This window comes from Ochotona princeps, chromosome 26, assembly GCF_030435755.1.
Source record: "Ochotona princeps isolate mOchPri1 chromosome 26, mOchPri1.hap1, whole genome shotgun sequence".
Lineage (NCBI taxonomy): Eukaryota > Metazoa > Chordata > Mammalia > Lagomorpha > Ochotonidae > Ochotona > Ochotona princeps.
Genome location: NC_080857.1, coordinates 20,065,479 through 20,081,833, shown reverse-complemented (window position 1 = coordinate 20,081,833; position 16,355 = coordinate 20,065,479). Strand labels below are relative to the sequence as shown.

The 16,355-nt window shown below is 47.1% G+C and overlaps 1 protein-coding gene across 5 annotated transcripts in view; it reads right to left on the bottom strand.

The window, feature by feature from the left end:
* Positions 1-1,984: 1,984 nt before the first annotated feature.
* Positions 1,985-16,355, bottom strand: part of DPF3 (double PHD fingers 3) — a 266,601-nt gene continuing 252,230 nt past the window's right edge. For 3 of the 5 annotated variants that reach the window (XM_058655619.1, XM_058655618.1, XM_058655617.1), the window contains exons 10-12: positions 12,466-12,578; positions 3,010-3,091; positions 1,987-2,536 (exon numbers count right to left, since the gene is read on the bottom strand). In XM_058655619.1, coding sequence (XP_058511602.1) covers positions 2,466-2,536; positions 3,010-3,091; positions 12,466-12,578 — 266 coding nt within the window. In that variant the 3' untranslated portion in view covers positions 1,987-2,465. Of the gene's footprint in view, positions 2,537-3,009; positions 3,092-12,465; positions 12,579-16,355 lie in introns of all 5 variants that reach the window. The other 2 variants (XM_004584425.4, XM_058655620.1) reach the window with 2 other exon arrangements.

The following is a 16,355-nucleotide window of genomic DNA, read 5'->3' as shown; positions in this document are numbered from 1 at the left end:
ATCCTCCGCACACTCGCCCTGGGATTTTAGCACATTCTTGGAGCACAAACACGCAGTTCACCGACACCTTCCTTTTTCAACCCAGAAGATGGTCAAGAGGAACATGGAGGCTTTTGTCTGCTGTGACACCTCTCTGCCGCAGGCTGTCCTGCTTAACCCCAGAGTGCGGAGAAAATGAGGCCTCTGAAGATGAAAGAGCTGGCCCCGTCCTGTAGGGTGTAAATGAAACCAAGGAGGGGACTTCTTAATGTCACTGCAGAGCCCTGACGGTCCCCCTAGTCCCGCAGACAGGTTCCAGTACGCTGCAGAGATGAGCCATCGCCTCACTCCTGAAGCAGAGCAGGTGTGGGAGCAGCCAGAACAGATACCCCATCATTTGCATTTCTGCAGGTAACACTTTGGCACAAGCTGCAAGACAGGACTTGTCCAGAGCACAGTCACAGTGTTCGCTTCTGCGCTTCTTTTTTGCAACCTTTAAGTCTGGGTGGCATTGGGGGGAAACACTAGAAGAATTGTGGGTTTTTTTCTCTAAAGTAAAAATGGACCTCAAAAATCATTCTCGCTGGGCTTTGAGGACACCCCGCCGAGGGTTTGGTGGGAAGAGAGAGCTAGAGCAGCGAGGGGAGCCACACCCCTGGGGTGTGAGCTGTGGCTCTCAGGACAAGCCATCCCGTCCTGCAGAATCAGGCTCAGTGAACAGCAGGAAGAAATGAGCATCACAGAAGACTGAAATTCCCATCCATGCAGACAGGGGCCCTTGAAGTGGGATTGGGGCGTATGCGTGCAACCCGCTCTGAGGCCATGGCCCCTGCAGCAGAGTGACCCCATTGCTTGCCACGGGTCGCTCTGCAAAGAAGTAGGGGAGACCAACCCTGCCTGGCTTGGTGCCAGGCAGCCCTGGGTCACCGCCCCGACTCAGAGCAATTAGCCCTGGGGGTGGGGAGGCAGGGAAAGACGGCTCCTGCAGCATCATAGGGCCCCACACTGCAGCTGGGCAGAAGTGGCCCAACTGGCCCGAGTCTCCAGGGGCTTCCTTGGGAGCTGAGGACTAAAAATAAATCGCGCCTTTGTTGTAAGCAGCCAGGCCACAGAGAGGGAGCTGTGGCAACCGAGCATGCATCAGGGTCCTGCTCACCGAGACCTGCCCTTTGGGCAAATGATTTTTCCAGAAATGTGTCAGTTATTGTGCTGTGGTTGTGATTCAAAGGCAGCCCGGTTCGCTGCAGCCCACAGGGCTGTCTTCCAATACACAGGGTTCTTGGAACCAGCCTCCCTGCCCCGTTCTTCTAGAATCATCAAAAAAAATTTTTTTAAACAATAAAAAGAAAAAAAAAAGTCGAGCGCATGCTGCATGAGGGAGACAAGGGCTGTGTACCACTCTGATCACAATCCTGTCACCCTCACAAGTCATCTGTGTGGGTGATCGTCACCTTTTCCCCCATGCCAAAACATCCGGGCAGGTATCTCTGGGTGATGGCACACAGTCAATATGGGAAGGAAGGAAGCACTTGGGAAGAGGAATTCAGAGCTCCTTTGGGTTGACGCCTGGACACCCGGTGGACTGCCTTAGGTCTGCTTTAGGTCCTTGAGTCCCACCATGAGAAGCCGAGCCCCCATGCACAAGGAGGTGGGATGTTGGGCATCTTTCTCTGTCCACAGGTGTCCTGGTGCCACCTCAGGGATGCCCCCGCTCTGAAGGTCGAGAACCCAGCCCAGGCCCCTGCAAAACCGCTAGGGATGGGTGACACAACCCAGCTGGTGACAACCAGGGCCTGTCTTCATAATGTTGCCCCCATCTCTCAGTTCCTCTGCTTCTCTCCCCACCCGCCTCCCACCACCTAAAGCTGTGATGTCATGGCTGGGGCTCAAACCACAAATCTTCCTTCTCACCAAGACCAAGGGACAACAAGGGGCTCCACCTGTAATAGCGGCGCCTCTCGGGGGTCGGGGTCCAGGGCTACAAGTTTCCAGTGAGGATTGGAAGAAGAGAATTTCATAGTCTGCTCTTCCTTTAGGCTGAGAGCTGGAGCTGCAAAGCTCAAGCCAAATCTATGTAAAGACTTCTTGGGATGCCCGAGGCTTCCACAACACCAAACTACCCACAGGGAGGAAGAAACTGATGGGTGATTAAAAAATGACTTGCCAGGGAGAGAAGGCTGCCGTGCTAGGGAAACAGAGAGAGGGGCCCACAGGGCTGGGGCTGGGGCTTGCTACAGAGCACAAAATCCTCCTGGTAGAAATGAGGAGCTGCTGGCTGGAGTAGCACCCATGGGGTTGTCGGGGGTGAGGGGTTGGCGGGCAGCCCTGGTCTTCGTGGCTCCATCCATCTGTGCCCCCCTGTGGCTGCTGATTTTCCTTGCCGATGGTAATGTCCGGAGGTGTGCAAGGAGGGCTTGGTTGGGTGTGAGCTGGGCTCCGCCTGGGGCCCCTCCAGCAGCAAGTCCCCCAGCCTGTGACCTGGGGTCCTAGGCCTGGCAGCCGAAGGCTGAGGCCTTCTCTTTGAGCAGTTCCCAGCATAAGTGGCAGCTCCAGCTCCCTGCAGGAAGATGAGAGGGCATGAGCAGCTCCTCCTCTGGGAGAAGCCCCACCCCAGCATCCCTGGCTTCCCGTGAACTCCATGTCTCTTTCAACTTTCACCCATCCGGTAATGACTGCTGAAACCCTGCTGGTGTCAGAAGACAGGAGCATAGATGACTGACTGGGCCCCTGGGGAAAGACACCCATCCCCTACTAGCATCACCATGCCTGGATGCTCATCCCTCCCCCACCTCAGCCACATGTCTGGGAAACACCTGCTCCGCCTACAGGTTGAATGGGCCAGCTGGTTGAACTGTGCCTCTGTTTACCCAGGGTGGATCATGGCAGTGGTCACGGCTGCTTGGCAGGCTTGTGACAACTCAGTAGGACCTGGAATGCCCTTCCCACGAGGTCCACGCCGGAGCGAGGGCCCCCCAGGAGTGGGAGTCACAGTGGCTGCTGCTGCTGTTACCATGGCCTTCATGGCATTACCTTCTGGGGGCTCCGCCACCGGGGGGTTTAAACAGTACATGTGATAGCCACGGTCACAGTCGTCGCAGAAGAGTAGCTGGTCCTGGAGGGAGACAGGGCAGGTAGAGAAGGAGGTGAAAAGAGATACAATTATCCCAGGCTGGTGTCTGGCCAGCCGCTTGCTTCTCCAGCCTATTGGTGTAAAGCAGCCTCCCTGGATGCCCCCAGTGCAGGCCCCATGGGAGTCCTCACTGCCCCCTGGACACACCTGTGCTGTGCTCGCTCCCAGGATTCTCCCATCTGCTCCCCAACCTGTATAAATCCAACCCTTCCTTGGGGTTCTGCTCTACTCGGACCTTCCCCTAAGAAACCTTCCTTGCACACCACCTCATATCCATGTGTTAGAGATTCTTTGCACTTCCGCACTCCTATAGCTGTTAATTACTACTTCCAAAGGGCAGAGACCTCATCTTATGCATTCCTCTATCCCCTGTGATGGTTGCCTGGTACATAGGAAGTCCTTGAGACATTGAAAACATCGAATTCCTCTGGACTCTGCCCTCGGCATCTGTGAAATGGGTAATATCTAGACTTGGTGGGGAAGGCTCTCAGATGTGACTGCGGAGAAAAGCAAGCAGTGCCCATCTTTTGGTTTCCCAAAGCCCCCATGCCCACCCCAGAGGCTGCAGCCGAAGGCCAGGTTGGATCAGGGCCACAGGTTGGTCCTGTAGTTCCTCTCCTAGGCCCTTTCCGTGCCTGCTCCTACATGCCCTTCAAGCTCTTCTTTTCCAATCAGCCTTTGCTAAGCTCCCTTAACCGGAGCCTAACTCCTGCCCTCTAAGCTCGCCACAGCAGTCCCCACTTCTGGTGACATTTTAAGTTAAGTTGTCGTTCCTGGCATGTAGTGGACCTCAATTGTTTGTTTTCTTGACACATCCCTTTTGTTTGTTTGGGACACATCCCTTTTGTCCACCCTTCGTCCCCTCTATGGGCTGTAAGGCCCTAGGGGGCTGAACCTTGTCTTCCTCGACTCAGCAGCCCCTCGGGTGGCTGCTCAGATGCGTGTGGAATCCAACGCCGAACCCCAAGTGCAGTTCTGTCCTGCTCGTGACCCTGGCACCTGCTCGGATGACTAAGACCTTTGCACACTGAAGTGTTGCATTGTGTCTAACCCTAGTTTCTGCCGGTGCAGATGTCCCAGGGAAAATGAGCTACAGGGGACAGAAACCACCCCTGAGCAAGCATGGGCAGGCTGCTGTCAGGCTAAGGCTGGCAGCGTGGCAGTGGGGGAGTTTTTGGAGAACTATCGGGCAACCAGGAAGTGACATTATCAGCTTACAATTCAGGAAAGTGTCACTACTGCTGTGTAACAGCAGGCACCCAGGTGAGGAAAGTTGGTTCCAGTTAGGAGGCTACAACAGTGCCTAGGGAAGAGAGAGAGATGATCTAGGGAGAAAGTACTGAGACTAGTTCCCTTTTAAGAATCACTCATTAGGGGATGGCACTATGGTAGAGCGGGTGAAGCTGTTGCCTGCAACACTGACATTCCATGAGGATGCCATTTTCGGTCCTGGTTGGTCCACTTCTGATGGAGCTCCCTGCTGATCAGGGAAAGCACCTGGGAAGAGCAGCAGAAGATGGTCCAAGTGCCTGGGCCCCTGCATCCACATGAGAGACCCAAAAGAAGCTTCTGGCTCCTGGTTTTCAAACGGTTCAGTTGCAATCATTGCAGTCACTTGGGGAGTAAACCAGCAGATGGAAGATGAGTGTGTGTGTGTGTGTGTGTGTGTGTGTGTGTGTGTAATTCTGCCTTTCAAACAAATAAACAAATCTTTTCTGAAAAAAAAAAAGTCGCTGACCAGATGTGGGACGTGATAGGGAAGAAATGGAGGATTTCTGGGTTGCAGTTTGATCAGCCAGCCACACGAGATGGCCACCCATTAAGATGCGGGTGGAAGACCAGACCCATGGGATGGGGGAGGGTTAGCTCAGCTACTGACACACTGCAGATCCACAGAACATCTGCCAGGAATGGCCCGGAGGCGGCTAGAAATGCTGGCATGAGATATGGCTTTCAGAGTCTGTGATGGTTGGACGGCAAATGCAGGTCCTAGGAGAATTCCTGAGTAGGCGAGAGCTGATGTCTTTGAACTGGTGCTCCAGGAGGAGTATCCATAAGCTCCTTGGAATGACAAATGCAACTTTATGTACACACAGCAAGGCATGTTCTTCTGAGCTACAGCTTTCCCTGAATCCTCTGAAAAGCCAAGGACCCCAAAGAGGCCATGAAAACAGAGGGCACAGACAGGCACTGAGGGGAGGGCTAACTCCAAGGGCCAGGTGGAAGAAAAGGGGGTCTGAGAAGCAGTCCCCAGAAACACAGGATGCAAACCAGCACAAGGTAGTTTATTCTAGAAAAGTGACTCCATTCCTGGGTAGACAGAAGACAGCTAAGTGACAGTCCTACTGGGGAAGAGCCTGAGAAGGCAAGGATAGAGACAGAAAGCACGGGAAGACTGATCAGAAACAGGATGGCCAGTGTCCTCAAAACATGAATACCTCCTACTCTGGATTTCCACGTTGCCATTGCTTCAAAATAAACTTTTCATTCAATTTACACACAAGTTTTTCCAAGTTGCCTTGTATTTGTCAAGGAGACCAGAATGTATCCCCAAGTCCCTAAGTTGGGGCAGGTGGAGCAACCAGATGAAGAAATGTATGGTTGTGGGGAGCAGGATGGATGTGTCTGCGCAGTGAACTGGGGGGCAGCTCTGAGACACTCAGAGGAAGAGACAAGGCACATGTGCATCTGTCATCACATCCTTATGGATTTGTACGTGCACATATTCCAACAAAGTGGAGGGATGTGCCATGTGTTTTGACAAATGATTAGAAGCAGAATAAGGAAGTCATATGGAAGAGCGAGGGAGAAAAACTAGATTTCCTTGAATGTCTTGTTACTTTACAGATTAGATTCCGGAACCAGTAAGTATCTTGCATCTTAGAAGAAAAATGACACAAATGACCTATTAATAGTTGGTGGCATAACCCACAGAGGAAAAACCATCCAGGTGACTTTAAAATAAGCAACACAGGGCTGACATCGTGGTGTAGCAGGTTGAGCCATCAGCTTGTGACACTGGCATTTCATAGCACAGTGTCGACTGGAGTCCTGGCTGCTTGCTTCTCATCTAGCTCGCTGCTATAAACCTGGGCAAGCAGTGGAAATTGGCCCTAGTGTTTGGATCCCAGTACTCACATGGATACCTGGATGGAGTTCTGGGTTCTTGACTCTGCCTGACCCAGCCCTGGCTGTTATAGCCATTTGGAAAACGCACGAGTAGGTACAAAATTCTTTTTCTCTCTTTCTCCCGCTCTCTCTCTCCCTCCTGCCCCTCTCTCTCTCTCTCTCTCTCTCTCCCTTCCCTCCCCAGCTCCAACCTGGATTACTCTTTCAAACAAAACAATTTTTTAATCTTTTTTAAAAGTTGTAAATATAACACTGAGTATCTTGTATATATACCCAAAATTATTAGCTCCAGCCAAAAGTACTTCAAAAAGTTCATGAAAAATATAACTAAGATTTATTTTTGGTGTAAAGCTTTTTTTAAAAATTTTAAAAATGTTTTTATTAGAAAGTCAGACACACAGAGAAAGGAGGAGAGACAGAGAGGAAGGTCTTTTGTCTGCTGATTCACTCCCCAAGTGACTGCAATGGCCAGAGCTGAGCCAATCCAAAGCCAGGAGCCCAGAGCTTCTTCCAGGTCTCCCACGTGGGTGCAGGCTTTGGGCCGTCCTCAACTGCTTTGCCAGGCCACAAGCAGGGAGCTGGATGGGAAGTGGGGCCACCCAGACACAAAGTGGCTCCCATGTGGGATCCTGGCGCTTTCAAGGCAAGGACATTAGCTGTTGGCTATTGTACTGCCCACTCCCCCACCTTTTTTGAGTCTGATACTGCAGCACAATGGGGGTTAAGGCAGCACAATGGGGGTTAAGGCAGCACAATGGGGGTTAAGGCAGCACAATGGGGGTTAAGGCAGCACAATGGGGGTTAAGGCAGCACAATGGGGGTTAAGGCAGCACAATAGGCTTAAGGCAGCACAATAGGCTTAAGGCAGCACAATAGGCTTAAGGCAGCACAATGGGGGTTAAGGCAGCACAATGGGGGTTAAGGCAGCACAATGGGGGTTAAGGCAGCACAATGGGGGTTAAGGCAGCACAATGGGGGTTAAGGCAGCACAATAGGCTTAAGGCAGCACAATGGGGGTTAAGGCAGCACAATGGGGGTTAAGGCAGCACAATAGGCTTAAGGCAGCACAATGGGGGTTAAGGCAGCACAATGGGGGTTAAGGCAGCACAATGGGGGTTAAGGCAGCACAATGGGGGTTAAGGCAGCACAATAGGCTTAAGGCAGCACAATGGGGGTTAAGGCAGCACAATGGGGGTTAAGGCAGCACAATGGGGGTTAAGCCACCACTTGCCACACTGCCATTTCATGTTGGTTTTCCAATTCAAGACCCAGGTCCTCTACTTCCAATCCCCCTGCTAATGCATCTAGGAGGGCAGCAAAAGACAGCCTAAGCCTTGTATCCCTGCATCCACATGGGAGACGCAGATGAAGTTCCTGGCTCCTGGCATCAGCCTGATCCAGCCCCAGTTAGTGCAGCCATTTGGGGGAGTGAAGCGGGAGTCCCTCTGCATTTCTGTCTGCCTTTCAAAGAAATAAATGGATACATCTTTAAAATATTTTTTAAAATCTATCCATAATTTTTATGATATATCCTTTCTTTAAAAAGGATATATCATAATTTTAGACCCTTCCAGTACACAGATTAAAAAAGAAAAAAAGTTTACACCAATATACTTATCTTTTAATTCCATGTTCCATGAACTTTTTCAAGTATTCTCATATTAGCAAACTAGAATCATGAGGCAAGAAATTACCGGTGGTGTTAGACCACCCACTAACCAGCAGCCCATATGTGAATCCCACCACTTTGCCCACCCAAGTCCCCTTTCCCAGGATTCGATCCGACATTGCACATGGTACTGAGTTGTGTTTTCTTGGTGTCCTTTGATCTGTGATAGTTCCTCTATGTCTTTTTCATGACCTTGGCACTTTCTTAAAAAGTTCAAGCCAGTGATTTTATGTCATTCAGTTTGAGTGGGATCTGTTTTCTGGAGCAGATGGAGACTTGGGTGCATTGGGGGCAAGAATACCCACTAGGAATGCCCCTCCCTTCATGGTGCGTCCCTCTGGGGGACACAGATGCCAGCACACCTTACTGCGTGTGGTGTTAATTACATTTCCCTTTGTAACACATACAAGCAGTCTTGCTGGGGGGATACTTTGAAATTATGTGAAGATCCTATTTCTCATCACCCTTTCACCCACTAAGTTTAGCAGCAATTGATGCCTCCTGCCAGTAATAACCATCACTGTGATGTTTGTCCAGTGATTATTCCTTTTTGCATTCTGTATTTGTAGTTGGAATTCCTGATTGAGGAAAAGTTTACTTTTCCCCCATTTACTTATATACTCAATCTTTTTTATGTTAGTGCAGACCTTGATTTTATCCTTGGGGTCATAAACTCATAATATCATTATTTCATGGTCCCGATTTCCCCAAGTTTGGCTATTGGGAGTTCCTCCAAGTTGACCCCTGTGTTCTTTAAAGCATGCTATTATTTCATTTATTTATTTTGAGCATTTTCTTACTTTGAATCATCGCAGAATTGCATGCATGTGTAGTTTCATGGAGTTGATATATACCTCCAGGAGAGATGCCTCTGAGGTGGTTGCTGAGTTACGAGGTAAGTGAGGATGCTTGCTGTACTATGGTTTTGTTAGGTGCAGCTATGGTTCCCTCCAAAAGGTTGGACTTCTTTGTGTTCCCATCGATAGTGTGCTAAGACGCCAGCTTTTCCATAGGTCCTTCAGCAGAACAAGTCATGACACTTTTTAATGCTCACCCACTTGACAGTTAAGAAACAGCATTTCAGTTTTACGGTATCTCAGTTTTGTTTTCTCTTGAATGCCTTAACTGAATGCATCTGAACATCTATTTCACATTTAACAGTTATTTTATGCCTTTTGTGAATTGGATTTCACATAATCCATCATTTTCCACCGCATTTTTGGTCTTCTTACCCCATTGTTTTTAAGGGTTGTTGTATTTTTTTAAAATTTTTTTCGGGGTATTGGCCTTTTTTCTATTTACATGCTACAAACACTTTCTCCCAGTTTCTGTTTTGGCCTTCTCATCTGGTTAAGAATGTGGATTTTCATGGAAACAAATATATCAATAATCTACTCCATTGTTTCTGGATTTGAGCCACAGTTAGAAAACTACTACCTGTATTGAGATGAAAGAATCCTCCACCCACATTCCCTTCTGATTTCTTTCTACATTTAAATCCCCAATCTACAATGAGAGATCTAATTTTGTCTCTTCGCAAATGGCCACCCCACTGTCCCAGCACCATTCATTAAAAAGTCTATCTTTGACACAGCAATATTGGATGCAAGCTTTATCTTACAATTCCAAATGTGGGGTCGGATCTATTTATGGGCTTTTCATCCACCTCCATCTATTTGTCTACCCATGCCTCAGTCCCACACTGCTTGCTTCCACTAGAGGGGTGTTACAGGGGATCACAAACTCTCCAGGTGCCAATCTCCAGTTTCTGAGTATTTTGAGGCTGTTTGTGCATGCTTTTGTCTTCCAAGTGAACTTAGATATCTACTCATCCCAACAAATACAAACACTTGTTGATATTCTTATTGGGTTTCAAATAAATTTGCAAATTAGAAAGAACTAACATTTTTATTGTATGATGTCATTCTATCCAGAATCATAGGATGTCTTTCCATTTGTTCTTGAAATCTTTCTGGAAGTGTTTAAAATTTTTCCTCACTAGTTTTGCACATTTGCTGTTTTAGTGGTGTTTTCTCTGGTTACTATCATTAATGGAATTACGTTCTCTAATTGGTTATTTGTGTATAGAAGCCTGTTAATTTTATACTGTCTTATCTTTTATGCTTGAGTTTGTGCTATCATTGTTTTTCTAAGATTTTCCAGATGTAATCTAAAGCTACACTACCTGGCAGGAGTGTTCACATTCAGTCCCCATCTTAGTGGAAACACCCGTAGTATTTTCGTATTAAACAGCATATTGGTGTTAGCTCTAAGGCATAAATATTCTTATCATTTTAAGAAAGTATCTCACAATCCCTATTATCTTGAGTGTTTTTTTTTAATTATGAGATTAGGGTGAGCATTGTGGTGTCCCATATGAGCATCAGTTCAGGTCTCAACTCTGTGTGAATGCACCTGGAAAAGTACCACAAGATGCTCTAGGTTCTTAGATACCTATCAGTTACACAGGAGACGCGAAATGGAGTTCCAGGCTCCTGACTTCCACTTGGCAAGGCCTGGACACTGTGGCCATATGGAAAGGGAACTCAAATCTCTTTCATTCTCTCTCTCTCTTCCTTCCCTGTATCTATAATTCTGCCTTTCAAATAACTGACTCTTAAAAAATAATAAAGCAGGAAAAAATATTTTAATCATGCTGTTACTTCAAAAACTAAGACAAGACAAGAAAGGAACAATTTTATCCTGCTTTTTCTATATAGTCTATATCTCAGAGGCATCAAGTACAAGGTTAGACAAGTTGCTCTTTATAGAATTACTCCAGCTAACTAAGGAAGAAGACATTATTAAATAAGAATATCATGATTTGGCAAGCCCTAATAAAAGAGTCGACCTAGTTGAAGATCATCAATAGATGGAGACGCCAGGCCTCCCACTCCTCCACACGGAAACATCCAGCGGTTTCCGTGAAGCAGGTTCGCCAGGAAGAAAGAGAAACAAATAGGCAGAAAGACAGACAAGAGCAGCCTGACTTGGGCCTCCAGACCTAACCACCAATTTACAAGCAACACACAGACAGAGGAAAGTGTGAGCAATACCCCAGAGATGTGATTCGTAAAATGCACTCAGAGGAACCCTGTCGAAAAAATGACCTGGTTTCTTTAATACATAATTCAAGGCAGGAGAAAGAGCAAGGTAACAGGAATCCAGATTTTATATTTAAAAAAAAAATACATGAGGATATGTCCAAAAGTTCACAGAAGTGAAATTAAAAGATACACTTCTTGGGTGAAAAAACAAAATTTGAAATCCATGCACATAAGGATGTCTTCAAAAAGTTCATGAACATGTGCATTATCAAACAAACAAACTAGGGCCTGGTGCAGTAGCCTAGTGCAAACATCCTTGCCTTGCACATGCTGAGTCATATCCCAGCTGCTCTACTTCCCTCGCAGCTCCCTGCTTGTGGACAGGGAAAGCAGCAGAACATGGTCCAAAGTCTTGGGTCCCTGCATGTGCGTTGGAGACCCAGAAGAAGCTCCTGGCTCCTGGCTTCAGATCAGCTCAGCATTGGCTGTTATGGTCACTTGGGGAGTGAACCAGCAGATGGAAGATCTTCTCTGTCTCTCCTTCTCTCTGTAAATCTGACTTTCCAATAAAAATAAATCTTTAAAAAAACCTATGCATGCCTTTCAAAAAATACTTACAATAAGATAAACTTTTAAATTATTCATTTGCGAGGCAGAGACCAGAAAGCAGAGATGGAGACTTAGAGAAATATAGACAGAAGCAAAGAGAGTGTTTCCATCCACCAATTCACTCCCCCAAAGCAAATATATGACCCTGTATTTATCTTCTTATTCCATTTTTTCTTGAAGCTTTTGAAATATCTTTGTATATATTTAAAGATGCTTTGAAGGTATGCCAACTAATTGTAATGTACAGTCCTTGCTTATTTCTAAGTTCTAATAAGCAGTCTATAACAAATACATTTGTAAGATAAATGAGAAATGAAGAACGCTGGCTGGATGCTTAAGTATATGAAAGGCTTTTCAAAAAATTATTATAATATTCGGGTTATTTTTGTTTGAAAAAGGCAGTCCTATGTTTGAGATATATGTGAAATATCTCCAGGTAGAACAATATTACGGTTAAGATTATGGAGAGAGAGACTATGGAACAGGTTTGGACAAATGCTGATCATTGTTGAAGTTGTATAGGATTTAGCAGACTTACCACTCTCTCCACTTTTTGTATATGTTGGGAATAGTCCATAAGCAAAGGTTTCTTTAAGAAGTTCTACATTTCTTGTATTTCAGATTCAGACATGTGAGCTAACGCACAGTGGAATGCTGTGATGGGCACGGCTGAGCACATCCCAACCACAAACAAAGGCAACCACTATGTATGGCCATCAAGGCAGCCCTTAGTTGGTCACCTCTTAAGTCTCTCCCTTCAGACACAAGATTGCCCCTTGACCCCGAACAGCCAGAGACCCAAGGCCGTGGAGACAATCCTCCAGGAGCCCAGGGCTCTCCATCCATCAGGGACGCCCAGCGTCTCGGCTTCCTCCCTCCCACTGGGAAAGCCCCACACTCACGTCATTTTCTGAGGTGCCACAGAGGATGCAGGACTTGCACTCTATGCACTGCCACTTGTAGGTCTTGACGGCCTCGGTCATGTTCAGGGTGAACTGCAGGCAGGTAGGGTGACCTGGAGAGGACCAGAAACAGCAGCGTCAAGGGTCGCAGGGATCTAACCTGACACCTCTCAGCATCATTCACAGGAAACACACTGACACCCAATGCAAAGCGAGGCAGTCACAGCGCAAGTTAGGATGCCAACTAGGGTCTGCCCACATTCCTCTTCACCACTCCCAGCCACATTCACGCAGGCCCTGGAAAGGAGCAAGCATTAACCCTTTTACTTAGGAATAGATGCCATCTAACTCCCCTGGCCTTAAGAGTCACATCCTTAATAGGTGTAACCAGTTGAGGAAAACAGGAAGTGGTGGCCAGAGATAAGAAGACAGGAAATGGCCAAACACACAGACAAGGCAGCTCTGTGAGAGGCACCAGCATCACCTCCCCAGCTGCGGAGGTAAAGCTCTAAGAATGATCTGGAATTGGGCTCTTGGGTCCAAAACATTGTTGGCATTGATTCAGAGTACACGGGAGAGAGCAGAGGGAGAATGAAGTTCCCAGGGGCAGTGCCCAGGGGTAAGACATGACATTCACTGTGATCCAGTGTATGTGCCCTTGCACGGCGGGCCAGCTGCAGTCTAAGCCCCAAACAGGACACAGCAGGGAGTGGCCTGGGAGGAAAGGGCTAAGAAATAGAGTATCACAGCAAATGTTCCAGCAGGCCTGTTCTACAGTAACAGCTTGTCTTTTGCACATCCCAAGTGTTAGATTAGCCAAATCAATACCAAGACGTTGCTCTGAGCCAGCTGTGACTTCAGCACATGTGATCCCAATGAGGCGACACCTGTGGCTTGGCCTGCACGCCAGTCTGTGCTCTCCATCCTAGTTCACTACAGAGACATGGACTGGCAGTGAGAGGACTGCTGTGGACCCCAGAACAGGAAGACCTGGACCTCGTACCTGGGGAGAAGGGAAACTTGCAGGAATTTACCCACAGCACCCAGGACCAAACCCAGTACCAACCCTGTATAACTTTGGGGGGTTCACCCTTCTCCAGAGCCAACAACTCTGTCAAACACACTGTACAGTGGACCACAGTGCTTCTTCCACATGAGGCACCAGGACGTTTAAAGGACACTCCTACAGTTAGTTCTACCTACTCAGTATCCCCAAGACAAAATGACCTGGCACCACTACCTCTTAGCCAAGCCACATCTCACCACAGGCCTCCCACTTCCTCCCTTTCAAGAGCTGGTTATATCTTGGTCATTGGAGTGAAATATTATCTGTTCAGTCTAACACAAGAATCCTCCACATTTGGGGCTCCACAGATATAAACCATACTAAGTTATCTCTGAGGGCATGAGGGTGAGCATGGAAGTGACTGGATGGGGTGAGTTGAGAGCGCTCAGCAAGCTCAGGTGGAAGGATCATGGTAGCTGATCTCAAGGTACTCTCTCTCTGTGTGTGTGTGTGTGTGTTTCTTTCAACACTCAAGGATTCATCCCTTCCAGAGACACCCCAACCCTTCCCCACACACATCTCTGAATTTCAACACTCTCAAAGTGACACTATGGCCGAGGCCCCAAAGACAAGCAAGCCTTCTATTCAAGTCTACATGAACAATCAGCAGATGTTCTTGCCAGCAACCAAAGATGCAGTTTGAGAGGGACACTTGCCAGGGTCCTGCCCTATTCCAGTGTACCAGAGGGGAGAGAATATCTGTGTGGTATGGGTCCCAAGTTCCCTGAAGGAACACCCTTGGGAAGGATAGGGATGAGGTCATGAGTAGACAGATGCTCACAAAGGCAAGGCGGGCTTTCCTAGTTCCACGGCTGCAGACCGTATCCCAGCCATGACCAACCAGCTTCAAGTTCCCATTCGTAACAGGGACAGCTCTATGCCTCGTTGACACTGATCAACTGCAGACCACACAGACAGTAGTGGTGCCAGGACATCACAATGCAGCTGAGAAATCCCCTCTGCCTGGTGATGCCATCACCACCCTGACGTCATCATGCCCATGCAATGCGCTGCTCATGTGGCTGTGGGGATGCCATGTAAACAAATTGCACTGTCAGTTGCGCAGAAAAAAATTGCACATATAAAGGCACTTACAAAAAGTTCATGGATAAATGGAATTAATAGAGGAGAGTTTGGGTGTAGAAAATATCAAATATCCAGAATACATATTTCTCATGAACTTTTCCATGACCCCTCATATACACAAATCTTCTTTTTGTGCCTAAGTAAGCTTATCTTTTAATTCCATTTTACATGAACTTTTTGAAGTACCTTTCCATAATTAAGTAAGGTACCCAATACTTAATTAGAATAATAAATTATCAGAGAACTGGGGTATATAACCATTATACCATATTTTATGATTATTTCAGAGTGCAGTACCTCTTTTTTTTTAAATCATGCTCACTCTTAAACAGTGTTTACTGCATCTGTTGATTGCTTCATTTTCTTTTGTGCTTGATTTAATCTTGTATGTAAATATCCTCAGTGATGTTCGAACAAGGACAAAATCACCTTAGAAGGTATTTCTCACAACACACCCTGTCATTAAATGACATCTGACTGGATCTGTTGAGTGCCTGCTAGGCCAGTTATTGTGCTAGACAGAAGAGAGGCAGAAACAAGTAGGACACCTCCAAGTCCTTTTAGTTTAGCCAACGGACGTCAGATTGACAAATTACACACATATCTATTTCATGACAATTGTGTGATTGGTGCCATGAAAGAAACGCATAATTAGCAATTAAGATAAACAACAGGAAGGTAACGTTGCTAACCCAAGATGTCAGAGAAACCCAGAGAAAGATCTTTAAGTTGATAGACCTGGCAGAGGATGCTGAGTCGGTCGGTACATGGGAAGAGGATTCCCAGTGAGGGGAATGGCACATGTGGAGGCCTTGAGCAGTGGAGGTGATCCGCTAATTGAAGGGGAGGAAAGGCTCCATGAGCAGAGACTGCACATTCTCAGATGAACAAACAGAGAGGTGGCTGGAGGCAGAGGGCTCGGACGCTGGCAGGCCTCACTTAAGGATTTGGGACTTTAAAGTCACTGGAGGTTTTTAAGCAGGGTGGAGATTGGGTGATCTTGTGTTTTAAAAGGTATTTTAGGAGGTCAGCACTGTGGCACAATGGGTTAAGCCACAGCTTATGATGCCGACACCTCGCTTCAGAGTACAGGTTCGAGTCCTGGCTGCTTGGCTTTCAATCCTGCTAATCTGTCTGGGGAGGCAGCTGAAGATAACCCAAGTTCTTGGGCCCCTGCCACCCATATGGGAGAACTGGATGGAATTTCCAGTTCCTGGGTCCCACCTAGCCCAGCTGCAGCTATTATAGCCTTCCGGGATATAAATCAGTGGATAGAAAAAGCAGTCTCTCTGCCACCTTCCCTCCGCCACCTCTGGGTCTGTCACTCTGCCTTTCAAATAAATATAAAGGAGCAACTTACTAGCATGAAGCACCTTTGAGTGATGACATGATTCTGTATCTTATTATTGGGGGGGTGATCACATAGGTGATAAGATTGCACACAACTACACACAGACACACATAAATGCATACAGGTGTATGTGCACAAGGAAACAATAAAATCTGAATAAAGATTGTGATTGCGTCAATGTCAATTCTCTGGTTTTGCTGTTGAACTACAGGCAAGCAGGGTGTTACTACTGGGAAACTGGATGAGGTGACTTGCAACCTGTCTAAAATATTTTGAAATTCCCTATGACTCTTCAACTGTTTAAAAGTAGTTGAAAAGACCTTATTTAATGTATGGAAACCACAGTTAAAATAATTTAAGCCATCAGGAAGGAAGGAATAATGAGGA